Source organism: Hydra viridissima, unplaced genomic scaffold, assembly GCF_058129835.1.
Source record: "Hydra viridissima isolate aposymbiotic clone 2 unplaced genomic scaffold, HvirCarnegie_v1 scaffold_10, whole genome shotgun sequence".
NCBI classification, from domain to species: domain Eukaryota; kingdom Metazoa; phylum Cnidaria; class Hydrozoa; order Anthoathecata; family Hydridae; genus Hydra; species Hydra viridissima.
Window position 1 is genome coordinate 11925005 of NW_028324309.1, and position 26291 is coordinate 11951295.

General features: G+C 30.6%; 2 protein-coding genes across 5 annotated transcripts; one reads left to right on the forward strand and one right to left on the reverse strand.

Annotated features, from left to right (window-relative positions):
* Positions 1-580: 580 nt before the first annotated feature.
* LOC149883139 (E3 SUMO-protein ligase ZBED1-like) lies at positions 581-2023 on the forward strand. Its single transcript, XM_090101020.1, has one exon. The coding sequence runs from the start codon at positions 581-583 to the stop codon at positions 1436-1438; it is 858 nt and encodes a 285-aa protein (XP_089957146.1). The 3' UTR covers positions 1439-2023.
* A 9011-nt stretch (positions 2024-11034) lies between these two features.
* LOC145181607 (uncharacterized) lies at positions 11035-23003 on the reverse strand. 4 transcript variants are annotated; one of them, XM_090100150.1, is made up of 4 exons: positions 22889-23003; positions 22613-22694; positions 14635-14731; positions 11035-14394 (listed from the first exon to the last, which is right to left on the reverse strand). In XM_090100150.1, the coding sequence occupies exons 2-4, from the start codon at positions 22682-22684 to the stop codon at positions 11528-11530; spliced, it is 3036 nt and encodes a 1011-aa protein (XP_089956276.1). In that variant the 5' UTR covers positions 22685-22694; positions 22889-23003; the 3' UTR covers positions 11035-11527. The 4 variants fall into 4 exon arrangements, with proteins under 4 accessions (XP_089956276.1, XP_089956277.1, XP_089956275.1 ...); XM_090100151.1 differs by having other exon boundaries at positions 22800-22913; XM_090100149.1 differs by having other exon boundaries at positions 22838-22907.
* Positions 23004-26291: the final 3288 nt, after the last annotated feature.

Sequence of the window (26291 nt, forward strand, 5' to 3'; positions counted from 1 at the left end):
TCTTCACGAAGCAATCCAAAGAGCAACTGAATTAAGTTCAAGATGCCACAAGTCATCTTTGAGCAAAGAATTAAAAAAGAGGTAACTAGTTTAACATCTTTTTTCGCTTTTATAGTAATTTAGTTTATAGTTTAATACAATACAAGCGCAATATAAACTTCTTAGTACACTTTGTGTGACAAAATTTTTCAACTGATAAAATGTTAACATTTAAAAAGTAAAAACATAACATAGTTAATATCAGTTTTTTATTATAGTAAATAGTACTAATCAACTTTTATGTTATGTTTCTTATAATTCTATTTTAATTTTTAGCTAAAGCTGTTGCTTGATGACAGTGATGTTGTTAGCAAGGATAAGTTGAAATTTGTGAAAATCATCACTCCTGTGAAAAAACACGCTGGAATTCAACTTTTATGATGTTGGAAAGCATTGTAAAAATGCGTCGTATCCTCAGCTCCATTAGAGACAATCCTGGAAAAGATGACACCAAACTAGCTCCAGTCATTCCTTCAGAAGATGAATTCAATCTTTATGACGAAATTTTGCCTATTCTGAGGAGAGTTGCTGAGATTTCAGAATGTTTCTCTGCAGACAAAGAAGTAAGCATTCACCTCGTTATCTCAAACATTTTTACACACTGAGGCATAAATGCCTGGATTTCATCAAGGCTGGTGCGGGATCACCAACAGCACAAATGTTTCACCAAAAGCTGGTGGAAAACTTGGATGTTCGTTTTCCGGACATTGGTTGTCAAAACCTTTTTTACTCCGTTGCCAACTTGCTTAATCCCTTGTACAAGGGAAGAGCTCTGAAAAAACTGGGTGGATTTGATGAAGCCTATGAGGCACTGATTACTCAATCCAATGCTTATCAGGAATGGATTGCTGCAACAACATTATTTAATGAACGGTTACATGCTGAAGTCCAAGGTCATGTTTCGGAAGATGATCCTTTCTATAATGTTGGAATGGAAGAAGCTCCTGCACTTATGACTTCCTATTCTGGTCCGGCTCCACCTCCAAAGTCGGACATTGTCACTGAATGGGAAATATTTCAAAAACTTCCAGGGGTTATTGGTGTGGACGTGCTGGAATTTTGGAGAGCAAATAAATACAAATTTCCTCTCCTTGCTCAAGCTGCTAAAAAATGGCTATGTGTACCTGCTTCCTCAGCATCTTCAGAAAGAGCTTTTAGTGCCGGTGGTGGAATTGTCTCTTATAAAAGAACAAAATTGCAGCCTGAACAAGTTGAAAAATTGTTGTACATTCAGCAAAACTACCCTAAGGTCCAGATCAAAAGATGGCTTCTAACCAGTCGGGATGAAAAAGAGGAATTGTTTGAAGAGGCTTCTACCAATAACTCTCAGAATTCAGCTGCTTCAAGTCAGGGACTTCCTACTTCAACTCTTACATCAGCAGTTGAAATGGATGACTAACTTAAATTGGTTCATTGCCTTAGTGGCGTCATTGGTTTATTTTACTGCTTAAAGTTTATAAAATTTGCCATATAGTGATTTAGTGATTTCAATAAACCTTGACTTTGAGATTAAATTTTAATCTTTTTCTTATATTAAGTCACAGGCACAAACCTTAACGTGTTAAACATGTCACGTCAACAATTTATCAAGTAAAAAATTATTTTTTGTTTTTAGCTGTTTTTTGCTTCAACTTAAGTCTTGAATAAATTAAAAAATCAAAATTACAAATAAAGTTTTGTTTATTTCTTTTTTTTACATTAAATAGTGCACTTGTCAGCAATTTTATGACAGTATTTAGGTTTTTAAAAAAATTATTTTTTTAGTCGGAAAAAATAATATCGAAATGAATCGATAAGTATCGTTATCGTTTGAGTTACGATATGAGTTACGATATTTAGGTAATTGACCGATAAATATCGTAATGAATCGATAAATATCGAAACTTTATCGTGCAAACTTTTTGGGTACGATATTATCGTAATATAAAAAAACTTACGATATGCACATTCCGATACCTTATCGTATCGTATCATAATACGATATGTTTCGTAAAAAGCGTAAAAATGCGTAATTACCGCGGTAATTTTGCGTAAAAATGCGTAATACGCAATTTTACCGCATTTATCACTTTTTACCGTTTTTATCACTTTTTACCGCATTTTATCACGATTTACCGCATTTTATCACAAATTACCTCTTTTTTTGCTGATTACCGAAAAACTAAAAAAAGATACTTTAAATTGCTTTTTGTATTTCTATTAGTAAATATTACATTTACAGTTTTAAACAAACAAGTTATTGATAAAAAATTAATCATCAGATATATCATCATCTGTCTCTAATAAAATGTTTGCAAGCTCAGATGCTCTGTACTTTTTTTTCTCATTCCCCTTCCAATTCGACTTCATTATATTACCTAATTTTGCTTTTTTGATTCTACTTTGATTGTGCTGGAGTGTCATTGGAATAAACAAAGAGACACTTTGAGTTTGGTCTTTACCTTGAGTCACTTCATACCCTTCTTGTTGAGCTAGAGTCCTTTGACTCTCTTGAGTATCTAACTGTAGCTGTTGTTGCTTATTAGGTTCAGGACCAGTTTGAGTATCTGATAAAGTTGGAGAAGCCTTTTCAAGTGCACCTCTTTTTTTAGTTTCAGTTTGACTATGTGATTTTCCCTGTTGGTGAGTCTTCTTAGTTGGTGGTGTGACATGTGGTAATTCATACGGCTCTTCTTCGCAAGTTTTTTCCCAATCGTTGAGGTTAGAAGGAACCCTTGCGTAATTTTGACTCACAAAAACTAACATGCTAGTGTTTTCTGGTTTTACATTATGTCTAAAATCAGTAACTGTCCTACCTCCTACTGAAAACATTCTTTCTGATGAAGCAGAAGTCACAGGTATAGCCAAGTAACTTCTAGCCAGACCAGCTAGCAAAGGTAACTCATTTTTATTTTGCTTCCACCATTCTAAAGCATCCACATCCCTTTCAGGTAAGGCCATAGTCTGATACTTTTCAAATTCAAGCATCAAGGGTGGCTTGAGCTTTGATTGGCTAGGCTGTGAAGTCCCAGGGCGATGCGCTGAAACCTGCCTCCTGTCTTTCAAAAACTCAAGGTCCACTGGATCCATAGTTTCGTCAAGATCTGATGTTTCTAGCGAAGTATGATCATCAACCAATGACTCGCAGAACTGGATTGTGGTTGGGTGATTGTCAACCAATTCCTTGATGGCGGCTTCCCTCCCTTCCTCACTGTTTGCAATATTTTTGAGTGTATATCCTCTATAATATGGGTGCAGAAGTGAACCCACATTATAGTATTTGACTCCAACGCCATAATTAGGTAAACCCTTCTCAAATTCTTTCATGAAGTTGTGTAGGCACTCTGCAACTTGAGGGTCACGCTCTTCAATGTCATTTATGGTTCTTTTGCAAAGCAAGTGGAGATTTAATATGTCTTTTTGAACTTTATGCAGTCACTAGATTTTCAGAAGACCAGGAATCAGAGCATCGCTTACATTCTGCCAGAAATGGTAAAATGTTGTAAATACTAATAAACTCTAACTCATCCGGAATCAAACTTTGAAGATCTGGTTTGTTTAGAGTTTCTAGAGCAACCATTAAACCAGCCTTCAATCTGAGGATTGACTTAAGCATCATAAAGTTAGAATTCCATCTTGTTACAATTGGCTGAATGATCTTGACTGGTTCTATATTTGCTTCCACGCACGCTTTCTTGATGTCCTGCCAGTCTAATGAACTTTGGTGGGTCCTTTGAGCAAGTCCTTTACATTTCTTAATTATACCATTGATTCCTTCTGATTTTTCTACAGCCTTTGTTAAACAAGTGTTGAGCAGATGATCGGCACAGGTTAGATGATCACTGATCTCTTTGCTTTCCGTGATTGCTTTCTTCATGTTGGCTGCAGCATCAGTAACACCCACTTTGTAAAGGTCTTCCCTCTGAAGACCAGGAAATTGAGAAATCATGTGGTCTATTCCTTGTGCAAGCAAAACCCCTGTATGTCTCCCAATAAAGTTTTGGTAATCCAAAGATAAGTTTTTGAGTTCAAAGTCTTTGGTAACATAATGCAATATAAGGGAGACGAAGGGATCACCATTTCTTGCAGTCCATCCATCTGTAGTGAAAGCTGCCATTTCGCAATGTCTCTCTCAATTTTCATTTTTACATCACGTCTTAGATTGCGATAAATCATTGGTAGCTTGAATTTGGATAAGGTGGTTGGACTTTTTAGGTTGGCTTGTGGACAAAGATAATTCAGCAGCATTTTGAAGCCATCAGTTTCAATAACGTGAAACGGGAGGTTAGAGAGAACTAGTGAAAGGGTTAGGATGGTATCAAATTCCAACTGTTGAGCACTTTGTGAAGGCCACTTTATTGTTTCAGTAAAGTCGTCCATTTTTGTTTGGTGACTTGATGATGCATCATGTGGGAGGTTATCATGCCTTTTGTTTTTATTAATAGGACCAAAATATCTTCTTTTGGTACTGGACTTATCAGCCTCTGCCTGAGCATTCCTCTTTTCTTGAAATTTCTTCTCTTTATTTTCGTTATCGACTTGCAGGATCTGAAATAAAATAGTGGAATTATATATGTTTAAAAGGATGCGAATTACAATGTTTCAGTAGTAGATAGTTCATAAAAAATAAATACATGAACCACAAGACACATTAGTGTTTTTTTAAAAATTCTAAATAATTTTTTTTTTATCATGTTGCATTTTACCATGGACATATAAGAAATGGACGTGCAACCTATTGTTTTTTTTGCGAACCATGCTCGTTGCGCATAGTTAGAAATCTTTTGTTTTAAGCAATAGAAATTAAATTATATTAAAGTCTGTCGGATTTAACGAAAATTTTTGGACTCGTCTAACCAGTCATTTCAACTTCCTCTCATTTATTAAAGATAACAGCAAAAGAACCAAGTTTTAAGCTTAATTTTATATAGATAGACATTCTTAATACCTTAAGAAATAACGCGGACAATGAAAAGAAATTGAGATCATTTGCTTGACTACCTTAGTACATGTATAACTTGAGATAAAATAAATAATACAAAAATCAAATTGTTTTGTAGCTACCTAGAGCACAATGGTTTCATGTCTAGGGAATTACTCCATCTATTATATTGCTGTAGACATCCAGTTTATGAATATTATAGAATTTTCTATTTTTATGTTTAACAACAGAAATATATACAGTAAAGGATAAATAACTTATACATAAAATGAATGTAAATACAATAAAGAAAAAAATAATTTGTCACAGTTTTAAAGAATTTAGCAAAGTCAATTTATGGCAAACCGCAAGAATAACTAAGTATTTAATATTAACATAATATGATTTACCAGCTATATATAAACTAATTTTTATTTGACAAAAACAAATGGGTTATTATGAGCTTATTATGACAATTGAAATAATATATGAAATATGAAAAGCGAAAACATGAAATATCTGACCGCATTTTGCAAGATAATTATAAATTTGAATAACTTTTTAAAAGGTTATGCTTTATCAAATGAATTATAAAAAAGCCTATAAGAAAATACACCTACTAAAAAAATAATGCATTAAGGAATATAAATTATGGAGCTTATAAAGTAGCCGAGGCAAAAAATGGCGACATGTCGGAAAAAATACTAAAAAAATACACAAAATTAAGGCTGGTGAATGAAGGACCAAGGAGTTGAATGAAACCAGATCTTAATAAAAAATTTAATTTAAGCTTTTTTATACTTCGCTATACTTTTTTTAGTCATTTTAAAATTATCCATACAGATCTATTTTATCATTGACAGATTTTGTTTACACGAAAAAAGTTCCCAAATTTACAAATATTTATCTTGAAAAAATGATGAAAATCTGTTCGTGCCGACAACTAATTTCCTTTACCTTGGTGTAATTTGTTTAGTAATTTGTCAACGCGTGAAGTAGTTACTTTATCCTGAAGTACAGTCTTATTAAACAAATGCTATAAAAGTTTAAACTAATACCACGTGATCAGAGGTTCTGTTTTTAAACTGTGGGCAGCCATTTTAATAGATTTTTTTGTTGACTGGTGAAAATTTAGAGTTAGGGCCTCTTTAAATGGAAAGCGGGCTGGCTCGGCAAACGAGCCAGCCCGTTTACCGAGATCTCGACGTTGTCCTTATTTCAACTTAATTTTATTTTGCGTTAATATGAATAAACAAACTAGCCCGGATCGCTATCCGGGCCAGCTCGTTTATTCATATAAACGCAAAATTTTTCGAAGCCAGTTTTGGCCTCTCAAGAAGGCGGCGGATACAACGAACGGCTATATGAAAATTAAGAAACTAATGATAATCAAATTTTATATCTTAAGCTCAAATATTGATAAGTTTCAAATAAAAATCTATTTTTTTGTTTAGCATAAGATTTTTTTCATAAAAATAACGGAATATTACATAATTACATAAACTTCAAGTATAAATATTTTTTTATTTAACAAAACATATTCTTACAATAGCTTGTTGTATGTTAACTTTCTGCTTTTCGTTTTTTAGAATAAATATGAGCCCATAATTATGAAAGTGGTCTAAGTCATATTTCTTATTTCGAGATATTTAATGATTCGCATTTGAATAAATTAAAAATTCCGTATAACGTTGTAATTACAACTACTTTTTAAAGGTTCATTTTTGACGATATCGTAAAAATTACATTGAATATATTTAGTTTAAAATCATGTCGTGTGAAATAAGTGATAAATTCATTTTTTTTTTAATTTTGACTTAGACCACTTTCATAATTATGGGCACATATGATAAAATACAGATTCTCAGTAAAACTAAGTAGGAGTTTTAATTTTAGTTTGTTTCAATTTAGTTTGTTTAATAGTAGTGAAGAAAAAGTATTTGTTTACTTGTGCAGAAATCTCAAATTTAAAATAATTAGCATTTGCAATATAACTTATGTACCTTTTAGTTCTTAACTACCCAATGCTTGTGCTAGAAGCAGGGGCCTGTACAGGAATTTTTTTGGATAAGTCGCAATTTTAACCCCTTCCCAAAAATGTTAAATTTTAGCATCCCCCCCCTTCCTCATTGAGAAACGCATATATGAGGTAAGACGGCTTAGTGTATGTACAAACGTAAGTCCGAATTTAATTTTTAGTGTTTAAAACCCTTACTTTCTTTTTATATTGTTCAAAATGCAAGTAATTAAAAAGATACACAGCTTTGTATAAAACAATTGGGGATGTCCATTGATATATTTTAATATATGCTTGTTGTTAACTGTAGTCTTCTCCTCCTGATGATAAATATCAAAAGAATTTGACTAAAACTTTACTAAGGGTGTAATTGAAATGGAAGTCCGGAATTTGTTCTCTAAGAAATAATAACTTTTATTTTTTTTTAAATTAACAAAAGAAAATATTTAAAAAATGAAGTACTTTATAACTTAATAAAAAAGGTATGCCCATTCAAGTTTTTTATTAATTTGTTTAAGTCAAAAATTAAAACAACCTCCGTTTAATATATAAATCGTTTTTTAATAAACTTTAGACCGTTCTCGATTTGAAAAGCGCTATAATAAAATACCAAATCGTAAATCTAACTGTTATCCCGGATTAATAACTTCTTACCATCCGTTCGAACAATTAACCTTGTATAGTTTGCTTAATTATTGCTTTAGTTTGCTATAATTATTCGCTCTGTTTGCTTTTATCTACCGACGCATCATATTTATTCAAAATATTGAAGTTGTGAAAAAATATATAAAGATACATATTTTGGGTATGTCCAGCGACGTAGCAGACATCCCCTAGACACGCCCTGAGAAGGTTAGTAGCACAACTGCATGTTGCGTTATTGAAAATATAAAATTTGTCAAAATTGTAGGTAGACACCACTGCCGCTTACCATTCAGTTGTGTTATCAACCTTCTAGCACACTGTATTGGGTAACTAAGAACTAAAAGGTACATAAGTTATACATAAATATTAATTTAATCGTAAATTGCACATAAAAAAATTATATCGAATATTTTGAACTTTAACATTTAAATTAACAATTTCTTTAATTGTCTAATTTTTTAAAAATCATTTCATTTCTATAAACTTTTTAAAAATTTGTTTCATTGTCTTGTTTTTCTTTCAAAACTGTTTAATTATTTTCTTTCATATTGCAATAGTCTTATTAGATGTACATCGGTTCACCGCTAAGAGCTCTGATCGCCGCCATCTTGGAAGGCCAATTTTTGCTTCAATATTTTTTCGAAAACAACAATAGAATACGCTATCTAGTTATATTTTGAGATCAGTGGTTTAAAATATACTAAATTATAGTAAGAGTAAAACACTTACTTTAAATGAGCTTTAACTCCACTGGTGCTATCTTGAGACAGCTTAATCACTTTTTTGCACTTATTGCACTCAGCAAATCCTGATTTTCTGCCAGAGCCAGAGATGTTATCCTCTTCTCTGTCTAGCTTGGTAAAATAATTCCAAAGAGACATTGTTTCTTGAAGATGGTTTGATTCGGTAGTGATTTTGGTATACTAATCAGATCACTGAAGAACTTTGAGGTTGGTAGTCTTTCTTGACTTTTGTCAAGCTTATATAGGAGACTAATTTAATTTTAGAGGGTAATTAATTATTTAACAACTATCTGACTTGATAAAAACAAAGTAATTTTTTACCATAATAATTACCGCTTATACAAACTTTTATCACAATTTACCGAAATTACCGATTTTTACCGCTTTTACGCAGTTTTACCGTATTTACGCAATTTTACCGTTTTTACGCATTTTTACGCATTTTACGCATTTTTACGCATTTTTACCGATTTTACGCATTTTTACGCAATTTTACCGTCTTCTGTTACAAGAAAGCGTAAAAATGCGTAATACGCATTTTTACCGCATACGGTAAAAGTGCGTAATACGCATTTTTACCCCACTGCGGTAAAAATGCGTATTACGCGTTTTACCGCATTTTACCGCATTTTACCGAAATTTTTTTACCGCCGGTGCGGTAACGCCGATGCTTAGTTTTGTTAACCAAAAAATATATATTTATATTTGAAATTTATGTAAATATTTTGGCAAAAAAAAAGTTATGTTAAACAAAAAAATAGATTTTTATTAAAAACTTGTATATTTATCAATATTTGAACTTAATATATAAAACTTCATTGTTATCAGTTTTATAATTTTCATATATTTTCATATAAGCTTTTATCCCGCCGTCATCTTGAGAGTCCAAAACTTGTTTCCAAAATTTTGTGAATACGCTATCAAGTAATATTTTGATAGCAGTGGTCCAGTTGAGGCTAACCAGCTCTGGCATGCAATCTGTGTATATATGTCGGCCCGTTATTGGATCTCCAGGACTGGGATGCCGCAAAAGGACCACATGACAGTTGCAATCGGCAAACCAGCTCTGATGAATCTTTTACGGTACAACAATGGTTCATATCGGCTCCGGCGTGCTTTTAATGGAGATTTAATGTCCCGTAATAGTATCGCCAGAACTGGCGTAGCCGGCACAGGCCCATATGAGCGCTGCTACATGGACCTGTTAAATACTAATTCCATTTAGTTCACACGGCGAGTAGAAAGTGCTTTTCATTAGATTTATGATTTGGAGAAATCTTAACATTTGCGTAGAAAATCGTAAAAAAAATAGGTAAAAAGTTTAAATTGATAAACTGTCTTTAAACATAGTTCACAATAAACCTTTTCTTTTCTTTATCGTAGGCTTGAACGTAAACCAAGACACCAAGATCAGCATTTTTGATTGTAAATCCATAGTATTTTATAGTAAGATAGCAAATAAAGTTCATCGCAAACCAAACATGCTATATTAGATTCAAAATCAATTTTGCTGTTACTTGCATTATTGTCATCGCTGTTGTATCTTTTTTGCAGCTTCTTTTTTGCTCTTTTAAAAACTCTTCTCCTTTTCTTGGAATCTTTTTCCAAGTTTCCAATTCAGACTAACCAACCCAACGTATGTAACCCTTTTTTAACGAAGCTCATAAACTTTATTTTTAAAATCGCTTTTCGTCCTTTATTCAGCACCGATCGCCATGTAAGTGATAATTATTCGGGTGCATCCTTTCTTTTCTACATTAATTTTATAAATAAACAAATACGTTAAATACCTAACTTAAACACTTTTTAAAAAAGGATATGTTTGCTTTCTTTTTGAGTGGAGCCATTTTTGGGCTAAGGCAATTTAATGACTTGAATTTGTATATGTAATGTTAAACCGGCCTAATTTATTCCATGTTTAGATATGAAAAACCTTTATGTAATACGATGAACTTTCTCCACTTTAAAACAACGAATAAAATCCGTCATATAACAGATAAAATCCATTACATAATGACAAACGCACGATTGTCATATTAGAATTTAGCCCGCAGACATAATAAAGAGTTTAGAAAGAGCCAGATAATTTAACATTTAATTTTGTAAGTAAACGGGCTGAACTTGTTTGATACTTATTATTTAACAAATTATTTATTTTGTTAACATTGTTTTTTTTGTTTTTTTTTTCATAACGGTTATAATTGGTAAATAACATTTACTTACTTTTCTAGTTTATTATTTATTCTTTGTTTTCATTAATTCTACAAACTAGTTCATTCGTACCTTGTAAACGACAAAAATGAAAAGTCGATTAAATAGTCCTCACAGTAATCTCAACTCATTCTCAATGCAACTATTTCACTCCTCCATTCCTTCCAGTCCTAACTTAAACATACCATAATACAATATTTCACAGCTTGAAGTAACTGCAATAGCGATAAAACCGAAAGTAAAATATTTCTTCCAAGAAACAAAACACTTGGAAAGATTACTGAGCAACCTTGGTTAAACATATATATGTTTAACCAAGGTTGCTCCAGTTAAAGGTTTAACCAAGGTTGCTCCAGTTAAAGGTTTAACCAAGGTTGCTCCAGTCAAAGGCTCCAGTTAGATACTATAGTATCTAACTGGAGCCTTTGACAGAACAAAGGATCAAGGTTTCTAAGGAGAAAAAAAAAAAAAAAAAGAAATTGCGAACTATTGTGCACTTTTTCTCTCATTCGAAACAAATTAACATCAATATTTTATTAATCTTTTCCAAAAAAAATTAAACAAAATATAGATTATTTGAAGTAGCCCTTGAAATGCCAACCACCTGAAAGAAAACAATACTTTATGGTATGAAAAATATAAGGTGTGGTAAAGATCTTTTGCTCAAAAGATCAAAAGAATTTTTTTTTAATTCCTCAAAACAGAAATTATTACAACTATAGTTTGATGTTGCATGTTGCTGGAGTCAATCATATGTAGGCAGAATCGAAGTTATGTATATTTGTATTATCCTTTCGAAACTGTGACAAAAATTATTACACATATAATTAGTTCCAGTCCAATAACATGTCAGTTATATATCGAAAAACGATCTCAAACTAAACTAACGTTCTAAAAATAAAGAGCAATTGTTTCAAAAAGCTATTTTAAGTTCCAGGATGAAAATATAGCAATGAAAATGAAAATGTTTATTTAACTCATACTGTTTTTTACTTTTAAAACTGATTGACAAGAGGTTGAGCCTGTAAAAGGAGCTACTTCTCCGTTTGAACAACTGATGCATTTTCCTGGCCCACCTTTTTCTTTAAAATGGTTGATAGCACATGGTTTGCATCCGAACAAACCACTTTTATTTTCATAACCAGCAGGGCAATACTCGCAATAAAAATCGTAGAGTCGCGCTACTCCATTTGTGCAATCTTCACAAACTTCTCTTTGTGAATTATACCATTTACCTGTTTCGCAACATTCACGAGTTTGTGGAGCAACCGATCTTCGACGGGCTCTTTTCTCTCCAATTATTTTTTTAAAACACATTTTTACACTTCCGTAGAGATATGTTATGTCTGCAGGAAAAAGTGAAGTGAGGTTCTCCTTGCTTTCTAATGATAGTTTCCAAAGCGTACTTTCTAACTTTGGTAAGAGATCTGTTTGCTCACTAGGCATGTAATTTCCTGAAGTTTCTAAGCATATTTTTTCACTTTTATTGTTACAAGCCATCTTGTAGGGATCGTTTATAGGCATTTCATTGCAATTATCATTATATGAATATCTGTTAACAAATTCCGTTCCTTTACTATTAAGTAAGTATGACTTTGAGTTTAATTCCATTTCTAAAGCAGTAATTTTCAACTGCATTCTTTGTTTTTTAGCTGAAAGATAGGTTGGTATGTAAATATTCAAACTTTGTAAAAAAAAAGGACCTTCTCCTTCATATTTTTCAAGCCAGCCATTTTCAATCAGCCAATTTTTATCAGGAATACGAAAATAGGTAGTCCCTTTTGTACCCTCTTGTTCGTCCATATTGAATAAATCAAATAAGCTAATTGCATCATTACCTTTACTGATTGTTCTTGCAGGGATACGGACAACACGGTTTATGCTATCTGCTATTTCACTGCTGCACATGCTCCTGATTTTATAATTACTTAGTATCGTCATATCACCATCTGGATTTGCACGCAATGTTTTGCAAACATCAGGCTCTTCTCCAAAATACATATATGTGAGATAGTTGCAGGCTTCATCAATTAAACTAATTCTATGAGTGCGATGAAAAAAAATCGCTTTGTACGTATTGATTTTCTTCATTACCTCGTTGTGCTTCCAGGTTTTTTTGAACGAATCTCTGAGATTTTTTGCATTTTTTTCAGCAACCCTGGATCTTGCCGCTCTAGAAAAACTGTCCATTAAAGCAAATTGTTGTGTAACAATGTCGAGATAAAAAGCTTTAACTGATGCAAAACTAAGCTTTGCTTTTGGACACATAGGTTTTGCCTTTCCAACGATTGTTGTAAATGCTGCCGCAGCAGTTTCTGGATTTTCAATAACTGAACAACAGGCTTCAATTATTTGTGACATATATTCATTATAACTTTCTATATCTTTATTAGTTAATGCAGGCTCAAAATCGTTGTAATATTTGAGAAAAACCTTCGCCTCTTTAAGTGTGAATGCGTTTTTTTGACCATTTTTTATAAGTTTATCTGTGAGCTCAAACATATTCTGATTATTACTTACTTTACCTCGTATAATTTCAACTAGATCTTTTAGACCGTTTAAACTTTCCTTAATTGCAAGCACAGAGTGGAATTTATTCACTGATGCCGCAAACGTATTAAGTTTATCCATCACGTCATTAATGGGACCAGCAGTTTCAGTAATGTATTCTACTGGATTAAATAAAGAGAAGGTTGAAAGTATCAATTGAATAAAATTAGATGCTATATCAACACCTGATACAACAAGGGCAGCATTTAAAATTACTTCCAAATGATTCTTTAATTCTTGTGTTTTTTGAGCTAATGCTGCTTTAGCAGAATTCCAAACTTGGTAAGAATATGAAATATCAGAAAAAGCAATTTGATTATCATAGTACGCCAACTCACCAAAATATATACCAAGTTTTTTGGCAAGTTTATCACTTACATTCTCAATTTTTTTATGCAGGTCTTTGAACTCTTTTTGAATTGAATCATCTTTAATGATTTGAAACACGTCAACTTCTGTATTGATGACTATTGTTTTTCCTTTTTGAACTGTCTTTTGATATTCTACGTCTTCAAAAAAAGAGTTTAACTCTTTTAGTGTATCTGTTAATTGTTGTGCATCATTTGATTCCTTACAATCGTGTGTAAACATTTTGTGTGCATTTTGCACTGCATTAATTTCATTCTTGACAGCATCGCCGAGAATAGAAATCAATTTTCCAGGCGAACATTTTTGGCATTGAACCGTTAGAACCTTATATTTATCTTTATCATTTTCTTCAATATATTTTGAGGATTTGTAATGAGCTTCTACACATTCTTCCAAACTTAAATGAATATTCAAACATTTACCAATTAGAAAGAGCTTTTGTTTTTTGTAATTAAACGACTCCACACTTTCTGAAATTAATGTACTTCCCAAAAAAATTGTATTATGATAATGATTGCACACTAGTCTAGCAGTGTTTTTTATATATTCTACATCACCGGTTGGTACTACAATTTTGGTATCCATTAACAGAGGCCGAAGATATCGATGGTTTGTGTTTTCAAGTTTAAGAGTTGCAAAATCTTTACAAATTATAATGGGCACTTCGCTACATTCAAAGTCTGTTTCCCTAAAAGTGAAGTTACACTTTGCAATATGATCTTCATCACCTTTACATTTAACGAAATCAACTTTAGCTTTCTCGAAAGGTGCATCTGCTACAGAAATTACTTCCGCATATGTTGTGTTAGTAAGACCAATTGTTCTGCACATAACTATAGCTTCATCATTTGTCCATTTTGTCATATATGCATTACAAAATGGTAAACCATCACATAATGGATAACCAAAGTAGTTTGAATCTAGATTTTTGAAACAAAGTTTAAAAGTAGAAAAGAAAAAAAAAAAACGAAATCCATGAAAATTAAATAACATAAAACCAATAAAAGTGTTAATGAAAAAACATAAAATACCATAAGTAAATTAAAAGCAATAAAAATTTTAATGACAAACCATAATTAAATAAAAAGGGAAAAATAACGACGTTTTTAATGATGAAATTTAAGTGCTATAAACAACTTTTTAAAATAAAAGTTCCTTACCTTGGTTATTTAATTTTTCAAGTTTAAAAACATGAACAGTTGCCTCATCCTGATTATTTTGATTTCTTTTTATTGTTGACCTGTTTTTCCTTGGCACCTAAAAATATTTATCCAATGTTATTAAATATACTACTTTACATATCCTGCAATAGACAAATACTTTTAAAAAATAACAGTTATTGCGCGTAGGGTGAACAAATTTAGACGCTTTTTTTAAAGAAAAAGACATGCTTTCTCAATTTTGCGAAAGCGTAACACTAAAAATTGTTCAGACTTAAACTCTTTTTCGCTAAAGACGTATTTTAATGTGATAAACCAAATAAAAAACGGTTACCAAGCTGGGCGCATTCGTAGTTTCATGGCATCCTCTTACATTAATTGATAATTAAGAAACTTTTATCATACTCTAAGCTTTTTCTTCATTTACCTGTAAATCTGCAATTGAAAATTCAGATTCTACAGACTTTACATTATTGTACAAGATATTTTCGAAATTGTCAACTTTACTTTCAATAATTGCAGCTTTACTACTTATATCATAAATTCTTTAAATTGTCTTTATCAGAAGAAACTAAATTTTTTCAAACAAAAAGTTTTACATACTAATATTACTCATTGTTCTTTTTCGATAGTCTATTAAACGTAGTTTTGCAGTAATTTTTAGTTGGTGATTTTCTGAGAAGTTTCACTCCCCTTCCATACTTTTGTAAATAAAAAATTTAGTTCTACGTTTTGTTGAACAATTTTAGTTCTATACATTCATACATGTATGCATGCATGCATGCATGCATACATGTATGCATGTATGTATGTATGTATGTATGAATGTATGTATGTATGTATGTATGTATGTATGTATGTATGTATGTATGTATGTATGTATGTATGTATGTATGTATGTATGTATGTATGTATGTATGTATGTATGTATGTATGTATGTATGTATGTATGTATGTATGTATGTATGTATGTATGTATGTATGTATGTATGTATGTATGTATGTATGTATGTATGTATGTATGTATGTATGTATGTATGTATGTATGTATGTATGTATGTATGTATGTATGTATGTATGTATGTATGTATGTATGTATGTATGTATGTATGTATGTATGTATGTATGTATGTATGTATGTATGTATGTATGTATGTATGTATGTATGTATGTATGTATGTATGTATGTATGTATGTATGTATGTATGTATGTATGTATGTATGTATGTATGTATGTATGTATGTATGTCTTACATGTCTTTCAGCATTTTGGCTGTGGCACTCATGTCTCAACTTAAGTGGTATTTTAATAAACTCAAGTATTTTATCTTCTTCAACCAGTCTAAAAACCGGTGGTGTGTGCCATCGGGAAATTGGGGTCATTTTAAAACAACATACAACTTTGAAATTTATCAGCTTTAGATTACATAATAAAAAGGCCAAATCATCCTTTATGTTCCCTGTGATTACACCCCAACAGATGCGATAAGCATAGTAATATTCAGTTGATAAGTCATCAATGACTTTATTGTCTAGTATGACAAATTTTGGATTTGGATATTTGAAAACCTCATAAAACTTTTAATCTTCATCTGTAATTTTTAATAGAAACTTCTTTTCAATTTTTGCTTCTTGTGATCTTTTTGATGTACATCTAATGAATGACTTTCTTCTTCTATAAAACCTGCTGCATCTGTTTCATATTTTTCTCTTCTTTTCTTTTTGTCATAGTTCACAAGTTTGCAAAATGTTGCAATCTGAAAATCAACTTAATTGATATTAAATGAGTTAATTTTTGGAAAAATGTTCATTTGTTTTTAGTTTTCTGTAAATAACTTTTAAACGTAGGTGTTTCAAGAAAATTTCGTAGAACAAACATTATTTAAAATCAAACTCTGCATCTTTTAGTGTATTAAGTATTTTATGAAGAATTTAAGGATTTTTAACCTAAGAAATTTGACAATTTTTTTAGGTTTTTCATATAAACTCAATTGGGTCGGCTGAAACTGGTAACCACAATTTTTTTTGTGATAATTCTTCATGCTGCATAAAAAGCCAAGTAATCAGCGGGAACACTTTTTTTATTTTTAGGTTTAGACCTACCCTAGTAATACATATAAAATTTGATAACTGGTTGACACTAAGGGTGATATCTCTTAGAAATTTTAAAAGTGAGTGGAGTTATTTTTTAGAGAGAGAGGTTGTGATGACATAAAAGTGTGCATGTAAGAATAATGATATAATTTGAATATGGTGTTAATAAGGTGTATTTATTTTTATTACCCTCATTTAACCTTAAGCTTTTCAAGTTGCCAAATATGATACATAAGATGTCCTCACTGTCTGGTATGTATGTGGGAAGGAAGGATGTAACCATTATAAGAACTATATTTTTATTAGGAAGGAGGTGGGAGAAGGATTCATTTTTCCCATAACAGGAGTAGGTGAGATCTAGATGGAGATATTGCAAAACAATTCTAAGATGAGGAAGAGAAATGCAAAATTATTTGTTTAATTTGACAGAACAAATTTATTCTCCTTTTAAAATTAGATTTTTTTAATTTAATTTATCATTATTTTCAATTTATCATTATTTTCTTTTTTTTTATTCTTATATGCGTCAGAAGGGAAATTTCCTTAAATTTCTTTATGAGGGAGAGAAACATTTTTAGAGGAGAAAGATAGTAGGGGTATTGACGAATTCGGAGACAAAATTATTTTCCGGATTAATAACTTTATTCCGGGATAGTTTTTTCCTTTTTCTAGTTATTTTTTTCCGGGACATTTCTTGTCTCGTTATGCTTGTCTCGGTTCATTTCGAGAAAAGATTCCGAGACGCAGACTCTTACCTTAAATATATCGCTTGTTTTTCTTCCATGTTTTTTTTACTAGGTTTAAGTAATAAAGTTTGTAAAGAAATATCGATATAAAGGAGAAACGGGAGAAGTGTTAGTATAAACAGGAATGGAGAGGAGGAGGTTTTTTCATTTATAGTCTGGGCGGAGATTGAAACACTTTAAAAAGAGCTGAGAACGGTTATTGAAATGTATTAAATTGAACAAGAGGATGCTAATGTGTATCATCCTTAAACGTAATAAATCAGATACTTTTAATGATCACTTGTCATTTTTTTCTCAATTTCTATTGCCCTCAGAATTTTTCAAAACCATCATTTCGTAGTAAACTTCGTTACTTACAACATTTTCCAACAGTAGTCAGAGTTAAACAGTAGATAAAATGAAAAGTAGAAATTTTAAGAGATAAGAAAGTACGAAGAAGTAGAAAAAGTTAAAATGTTGATAAAATTTCAATAAAAAAAGCCTAGAGTGACATCATATAAATTAACTGTTGTAAAAAAAGTTTATAAACAAAAACAAACAAAAATTACAAAAATGGTAGATTTTAAAGATTTTAATCATTCAATCATATCAAAGCTGATAATAGTGCAATCAATTTTAAAAGCATTGGGAACAAAAATTCTTCAGGCAAATTACGAAGTTCGCCTATCAGAAAGACAATCACCTGATATAAAATACATTTGTGGACACTTGAGAAAATCTTGAAGAAGTTTTGGATGCAATCTTAGGGAAAAGAAGAGTTTTGATGAGATTTTAAAGATAAAGATAGAGATAAGTTAATTTAAAAAAGTTTTAGAAATTTTATGTTGGGAATGGTTTAATATTTTGACCAAGTTTTCCAAAGTCGTTAAGAGAACAGAATTTGATTAACTACTATTATTTGTAAAATTTTAACAAAGTTGTTTATGTAAAAGATGTAGAGCATTTATTAAATGTTCAAAAGAAGCGAAAATAGAATGTTAAATAGAATGTAAAAGAAGCGAAAGAACAACATTTAGAACTTTTTTTAAGTAGATTAAGAGATTTTCTAAATAGAAAATCAACATTTAAAAATTTTTTTAAGTAGAAAGTTAACATTTGGTTATTATAAAATTAAGAAAAACTTTAACACGAACCATACACAGTTACCATTTAACAAGATATGTTACTGATACACATACCAGACTGACACAAAATAAATTGGCATCTACAAATAAATATACATGGACACTAAATGTTTGTAAATTGGATTTAAAATGTGGTAATAGCTTAGAAGCATTACGAGTATGCCAAGCACGAAAGCTTGCAAAACAAATACACACTTGATATCAAAATAATTGCACGCTTAATATCAGATTTGGAATAGAGTAGAATGTTTTTCTTCTGTCATAATTTTAAACGTATGTGGAAATCAACATCAGGGTTAAAATTTTCTACATTTATCAAACTACTTACAATAAAAAAGAGAATATCCATCCAGAAAAGAGAATATCCATCCAGAAAGATCATCACAACTTTGATTCCAGGATTTTTTTTTTTTTTTTTTTTACTTAAATCTTTCCAGAAAAGAGGAACTAGTTGAATAGAATTCACTTCAGTTCATAATTCTTTTAACCAAAAAAACAAAATTTTTTCACTTAAAAATGAATGGGTATATTTTTAAAAGCTAACATTATTAAAATTGTTTATAGAAATACATGGTTCAGATCTGTGGTTGCAAAAACATCCCTGTAGAAACGGTTTTTTTTTTGAATTTTTTTTTTTTAAACAAGCTAAAAAGATAACCTTTTTTACGTTTTTTATACATTTTTTATTGTTTTGCATGATACGAATAATGGTAATTGTCTTTAATTGTCGTTTGCTGTCAAAATAAGCGTGTTCAAATCAGTTATTTTGTGTTTACCAAAATCTACAACTAATATAACTAAAATAAGTTAATTATGTGTGCTTAAAATGTAAAATAGATTTAATTTTAAGCTTCATATGTAACTTACAATTATAGTTAACGTATACTTTATATTTTAGAAATGTCAAGAATAAGCTCGCAGATAGCTGAAAAACCTGAAAATATCAAAACCTGGTCTCAAAATCAAGTCCACTTTTAGAAATCAAAATCAACAAGATCTCATAAACCCAAAGTTGTAGAGCCACTTGATAATTTGAATAAAATGTCAAAAGCTTATTCTGTTATTGGTCGGTTTGTTTGCTTATCAAATTTAGAGAAGTCAGTTTATTCAAGATGTAAAAGAGTTGGCGCAGAATTCTCTGATTTATGGCTCAAACCAAAAACAAATGAAAGGTCTATAACAAAAAAATTGGAAATTCTTATTAACAAATATCATTCAGTTCAAAAATTTAAACAATGTCTTGAAGAAAAGTGGGATTATTTATTTGATATAATTAAAGTAAATGGTAACTGGCTTAGCAACTAAAACGAAGCATTTTATTTCTTACAAGTGGATACTAATGGTCAAGTTGGTTATTGTACATCAAAAACTGTTAAAGTACATCCATCTAAGGCTGTTAGGAAGAGATCTAGCATACCTGAAACAGATACAGTAGAGGTCAGTGATAACAATGAAGAAGGCAAGGAGCAAAATGAGAAGCAAGATTCTAATTATATTCCTCCAGACAAAAAAGTTAAGAGAAAATATGAGAACACCGCTGCGGCTGTTAACTTAGTTAAGAAGTCAGAACTAAGTATAAGGAAATCAGCAGAAGTTTTCAAATATTTATCTGAATGTGGTGTCAATACAAGCCCCATCTAAATCTGGGGTTTATAGAGCTACAATGTCAGCAACTCAAAAAATGGAAAAGCACATGATAAGTAATTTTCAAAATGAGAATTGGGTGTTATATTTTGACGGTAAAAGAATGTCAGAGAAGGAGTATCAAGTCTTGGTTTTAAAAAGTCCAGAAAAGGAGGTGAAACTAGCCATTTAAAACTAGATGATGGGAAAGCTATTAGTATTTACAGTGGAATAGTTGAATTATTGGATAAATTTCAATTATGGAGAAGTTTTAAAGTTATAATATTTGATACTGCAAGTGTGAATACTGGGAGTATATGGAGATAATTCAACAGCAAAGAGAACTTGAAAGAAAAAATCTTGAACCATTTCAATTTATTAGTTGTCAGCATCATGTGTTGGACAAAATTTTTAAACATACTATGAAGGAAATTCTTAACAAAAGAGTGTCAAAATCGTCAGAATTACACTACAAATTTATTGAAAACCTGCACAAAAATTATGAAAATTTGAAGTCAAGCTTCAAGCAAGGTGAAAAAATTTCTAAAGTGAAGACTAATAAATGGAGAGACGACACGGAGTTTTGTCTTGAGTTGGTACAAAATTACCTATACATGAAGGTAAATGCCAGCTTTCCAGCTATAAACTTCAAAATTCTGTCATCGTTGCACAATGCCAGATGGAATTCATGAGCAATTTATGCCCTTCTGGCTTTTATTTTAATTGAATCGGATAATAATCAATTGCGCTTGATTTACGACTTGATTGCATCAACTTGGTCTGATATTTGGTTTTCTGACATGCAATACTCAGAACATGATTTTAAAAATTTAGAACAAGCAATAACTTCAACTTCAGCCATGAAGACCTTAAAAAGATTTCGGTCACAGGAGCCCAACAGAATACAAGGAACTCAGAGACCCAATATTTGTACTGAAAGAGCCATAAAAGTTATTCAAGAAATTCATGCCAGAGATATAGACAAAATGAGCTATAGATTTATTCTGCAAAAACAACTTTTAAATTGTATCTTGTTTAACTTAGAGTTTTAGCTTGTTGATTTTTATGTATTTCTCAAACAGAAGCATATTTTTCTAATTACGGGGGACGTTTTTGTAACTTGAGTCAATAGAACTTTTAAAATCGGTAATCTAATGTAGAATGTCATATTTTGGCACTATGCCCAAGTATAGTTGTGAAAAAGTCAACCCCCTAATATGTAGTAGTTAATTCATTGTGTTTTTTTTAATGCAGCAAAACTAAGATTGCTGTCACCGGAATCAATAAGATTATCTTCCAAATCTAATTTTTTTTGAATTTTTATTTTTTCATAAGTAAAGATGTCAAATTTCTCTATAGTCACCATTTTTTTTGTAAAACCTTTTGTTAAAATATTGATGAGGAGAAATGTAATTCTTATATTCTTTTTAACCTATTATATCATGTAAAACAGCAAATCCCAGTACTTTTATCATAACGCATCATATATTGTTGGCAATTTTGATGTTAATTCGAAACAACGGAATTGCGATAATAAAAAACTGGTGTTCGATGGTTGCGAATGCCAGTTTTAGAAAATATTCACTTCTTCTGTTCTTCCCCGAAATCTTTAACGGTTGGTGAGATATTACTTTTATCTAGAACAGCCGTCATTTTATTTGAATATTACTTATTAGCCAGTTTACAAAAAAAAAAATTATAAACTGGCTATTAAGATATATTTAAATAAATTGCCGGCTCGTACCAATATGTTTTTTACAGTCCTTAGACTGTAGCGTACTAAAAACTTAGTCTAAAGGTGTGTTTCTAATTAAAACTATTAATGATACACTGTGAAATAGACCATATTAAATGCTTTTCATGAAATTTATGGCTGTGAGAAAAATAGTTTTGCCAAGGAATTGCAAGTAGGAAACTTTTTATTTGTTTAACTTATTATTGCTTTAAACATTGTTTTAAAAATTTATGCGAGAACCAAAAATTCATATGCAAATTTATTCAAATTTATTCAAACTCATTCCAGTTAAAATAATTTTTTAGTATTTATTTTTTAATATTTTGCACTTATTTAGGCTATTAATCCTTGAACAAGGCGCTTAGTTAAAAAAAAAAAAAAAAAAATGTCACTGTCGAATTGAATAAATGTAGAATGGAATTTGTTTTGGTAATAAAAATTAATTTTCCACTTTAGTGTCAAGAAATTCTTACGCGGATATTTTAGAGCCAAATTACATTTATTAGTTAGTAAAAAACGTTAAGCACAGAATGATCCCAGATAAAGTTGATAAAAATTTTAATATTGCATCATATTAGTACATTAAATCCAACTTAAAACTAATGATAGCTCAACGCTCAACTAGTTTAATGGCTTATAAAGACTTCTTTACTTACATCAACATCACCTGAGGTCAAAATTATCTTTAACAAACAAAAGCTTATTCCAAGCCATCCAAGTTGAATCATCTTCAGATCTCTAAATAAATCTAATACAATTGACAAAATACATCGCTTTTTAAAAAAGTTGCTAATAGTAAACATATGAATCGTCAATAAACAGTTTACTTTACCAACAACTCACGGTTAAGAAAAAAAAAAGATACTAATAAAGAGCTTAGCTGAAAAATAGACTTTTTGATATTAGATAGCAAGAGACATAACAGCACATACTTGAGAAAAACAATTTTTTTTTACTGAGGGTTTTATGTATATTGACACTGATCATTGACTTCAGGTTCAAATATTTTTCACACATGAGTACAAAACATTCGTTTTAGAAAAAGAACAAGCAGAAAAGTAAAGATGAGCGCTCTCTGAACCGATGTATAACCAGCCTATAATCTGTATAACCTTTATTCAACAAGAGTTGTTTAATAATGTAATTTTGAGTATAAAAGTACGTTTTAAAGCCTATATATATATATATATATATATATATATATATATATATATATATATATATATATATATATATATATATATATATAGAGAGAGAGAGAGAGAGAGAGAGAGAGAGAGAGAGAGAGAGAGAGAGAGAAAGAGAGAGAGAGGCTCTATTCATTTGTTTTCATATTTTATTCATAAAGCCTTATATTGAAAAATAGAATAAAATTAAAGATATTTGGTACCAAATTAGTTTTTTAGCTTATGCAGTTTTGGTCTCACTGCACGTTTAATCAGTAGTCAATCTAATAAACACCAAATTTGCTTAAATTACTTTTACTTCTTTGTAATTAATAAAAACTTTTTTAAAAAATCTGACTTTTATCTAAAAATATACATCTCTAACGTAGCCATAATCAACAAGATGACTATTCTCAAATTCTTGCAAAATTCATTGAAGTAAAAATGAAATTCTTTAGCTTAGTCTTTCTTTATTTGTAACTCTCTTTTGCAAATTTTTATGAAATATTTCAACAATAAGTAATGCATAATTGATTCCCCATGTTTGTTACAAATAAAATCAACACTGCTGGAATACTGATTAAGATTTGGTCTGAAAATTTTTAATTATTACAAAAAATAGTGGAATGTGTTAATAACATCTGTTAAAAACATAAAATCCGACAGAGCTTGAATATATTACTTTTAGCATAAAAGCCTGGACAAGAATTTAAGAATACTTATCAAAAACATCTTGATTTTTAGAAACCACTTTTTGACCAGAAATTTGATATTCAGATTTCATTTAAATTTTTTTAGCCGTAAAACATTTGTAGCAGCAAATATATGTAGATAGCAAAATAATGATTCTCATGATCTTTTAAGAGTAGAGTTTTCGAAATCGTTTCTTGCTAGAAATCGTTATCCTTCTTTAACAGATTTCTCACAAAATCTTCTCACTATTACAGACTTATAAACTTACACAAAATACTTTGCAGCTACAATTAATTTTCTAATACCTGTAAATACACCACCACTCATTTATCTATACTGGAGAGGGTCAAAGTGGTCAAAAACAGCTCGTGCAACAAACTCAGACAAAAAAAAATTTTTTTTGAGATGGCAAATTAGGCTTTTTTCTTTTTACTAAATTTGAAAGGTTAAAAAGATAAAATTTTGGCAATTTTTAAAAATTTGCCCTCAATTTCGAATCAACAACAAATTTTTGTTTTTTTTTGTCGAACAGGTTTTTTTTTTAGCATCATTTGACAATCTTAAAAATAATAAAGTTTTTAGTTAATAACTAATTTAGAGAAAAGTTACTTCTAACAAAAGTTGTTAAAGGATGTAAAAAAAAAATTTTACTATGAACAAATATGTTAAAAGTAAATTTAAGTAATTTTTTGATTTTTTCAAATATTTTAAGGACTTAAAAAAAGGCTCAGTTTTAACGAAAACTTTAACTTTTTGGAAGGTCCTGACTTTGAATAAATATTCACTTTATATGATAATTAATTCACTTGTTTCCTCAATAGTAATAATTCCAAAATACGCAAGTTGTATACATTTAAAGTCTGTTTCACAAATGAGGCTCGATATCTTGTGCATTTTTTATGATCTTTTTAATTATTTATCCTCCTCTTTCTTGATTTTTCAGTAGCAGCAGGACCAAGGCAATTTCAAAATTTTTTTGGATCCTCAACCCTTTTACTAAATATCCGATAGCCCAAATACCCGAAGCAACGACCGAACGAATTAACGGGCGAGGACAGTTAAGGAACCGAAGCCGATAAACTATCAGCCACTCGTTCGAGTATTGAGTTTTTTAATACCCGAAAACCGGTTAGTTTACCAATGTGCTGGATCTCTTTTTCACTTGAATCTCATTTTTACTTGACATCACTTCATAGTTTGACATCACTTTATCATCTGACATCTCAATTGGCAAAAATCCTTCATTCGACTTTGGCTGTTCATTATCACTGCAATATGTTTCATTTGGATCAGTTTGTTTATCAAACTTCAATTTCTTATCTATAATCGGTAAATTTCATGTTTTACTTCCTCTTTTTTCTCTCTTCTGCAGCTTAATTGTTTCTTTAATGCTTAAAGTTTTGCCAACTTTAACTTGAATTTTAATATGTCAGGTCAAAATGATGACCAGAAATTGTGAAGTCAAAATAATGCTATTTTACAACAGTCGTATAATTGCAGGATAAAAGCATTAAGATTTAGATTTTTTGATGATTCATGTTAATGATATTGTATTCATAGTTAACAGAACTTTGCGAAAGTTTAGAGCACCCTACGAAATATAAGACAAAAAGCTGTTGGTGTTGTTTGTTGACTTCCGATTAACATGATCCTGCACTTCATCGTAAGATATATACTTGTATATACTACGTTTAAATTACATTGTTTTTTTTTTTTTAGTTTAATTAGTTAAAATTGAAATTAAAAATGGCTACTGTTAAAATACGAAGTGAAAGTGAACATGGTATGCTTAGACAACCTAGACCATTCCAAACAAATCAACCGCCAACTTCTGCCTTCTGCTGATGTTTTTAAAGCGTACGACTATTTATTAAAAAATAACAATTGCGCAAGTGTTGCTGAAAGAGCAACAGTCATAGTTAATGAAATTAAAGCACTGTACAAAAAAGCAAGTATTCCTACCATTGCTGTCAGCAGCTTCGTTATTCGCATAGAAACTAATTAACAAAGTATATGAGCTTGGTAAATACTCTGATGGCAAGAAGTCCTCTGCAACATTTAAATCAAGTTTACAGATGTTAGACCAGCTATTCGATATTTGTCTGTGTAAGTGTTTTGATAATGGTGTTCGAGAAAGGTCAGCAAAAAGAAAAAAGAAACAATTAAGCTGCAAAAGAGAGAAAAAAGAGGAAGTAAAACATGGAATTTACCGATTATAAATAAGAAATTGAAGTTTGATAAACAAACTGATCCAAATAAAACATATTGTAGTGATAATGAGCAGTCAAAGTCAAATGAAGGATTTTTGCCAATTGAGATGCCAGATGATAAAGTGATGTCAAACTATAAAGTGATGTCAAGTAAAAATGAGATTCAAGTGAAAAAGAGATCAAGGTTTCCAGCACTAAATAATATCCTGAGTTGGGTAAAGGCCATGGATAGGTGGAAAATTAGTAACAGGGATGCTTACCTAATA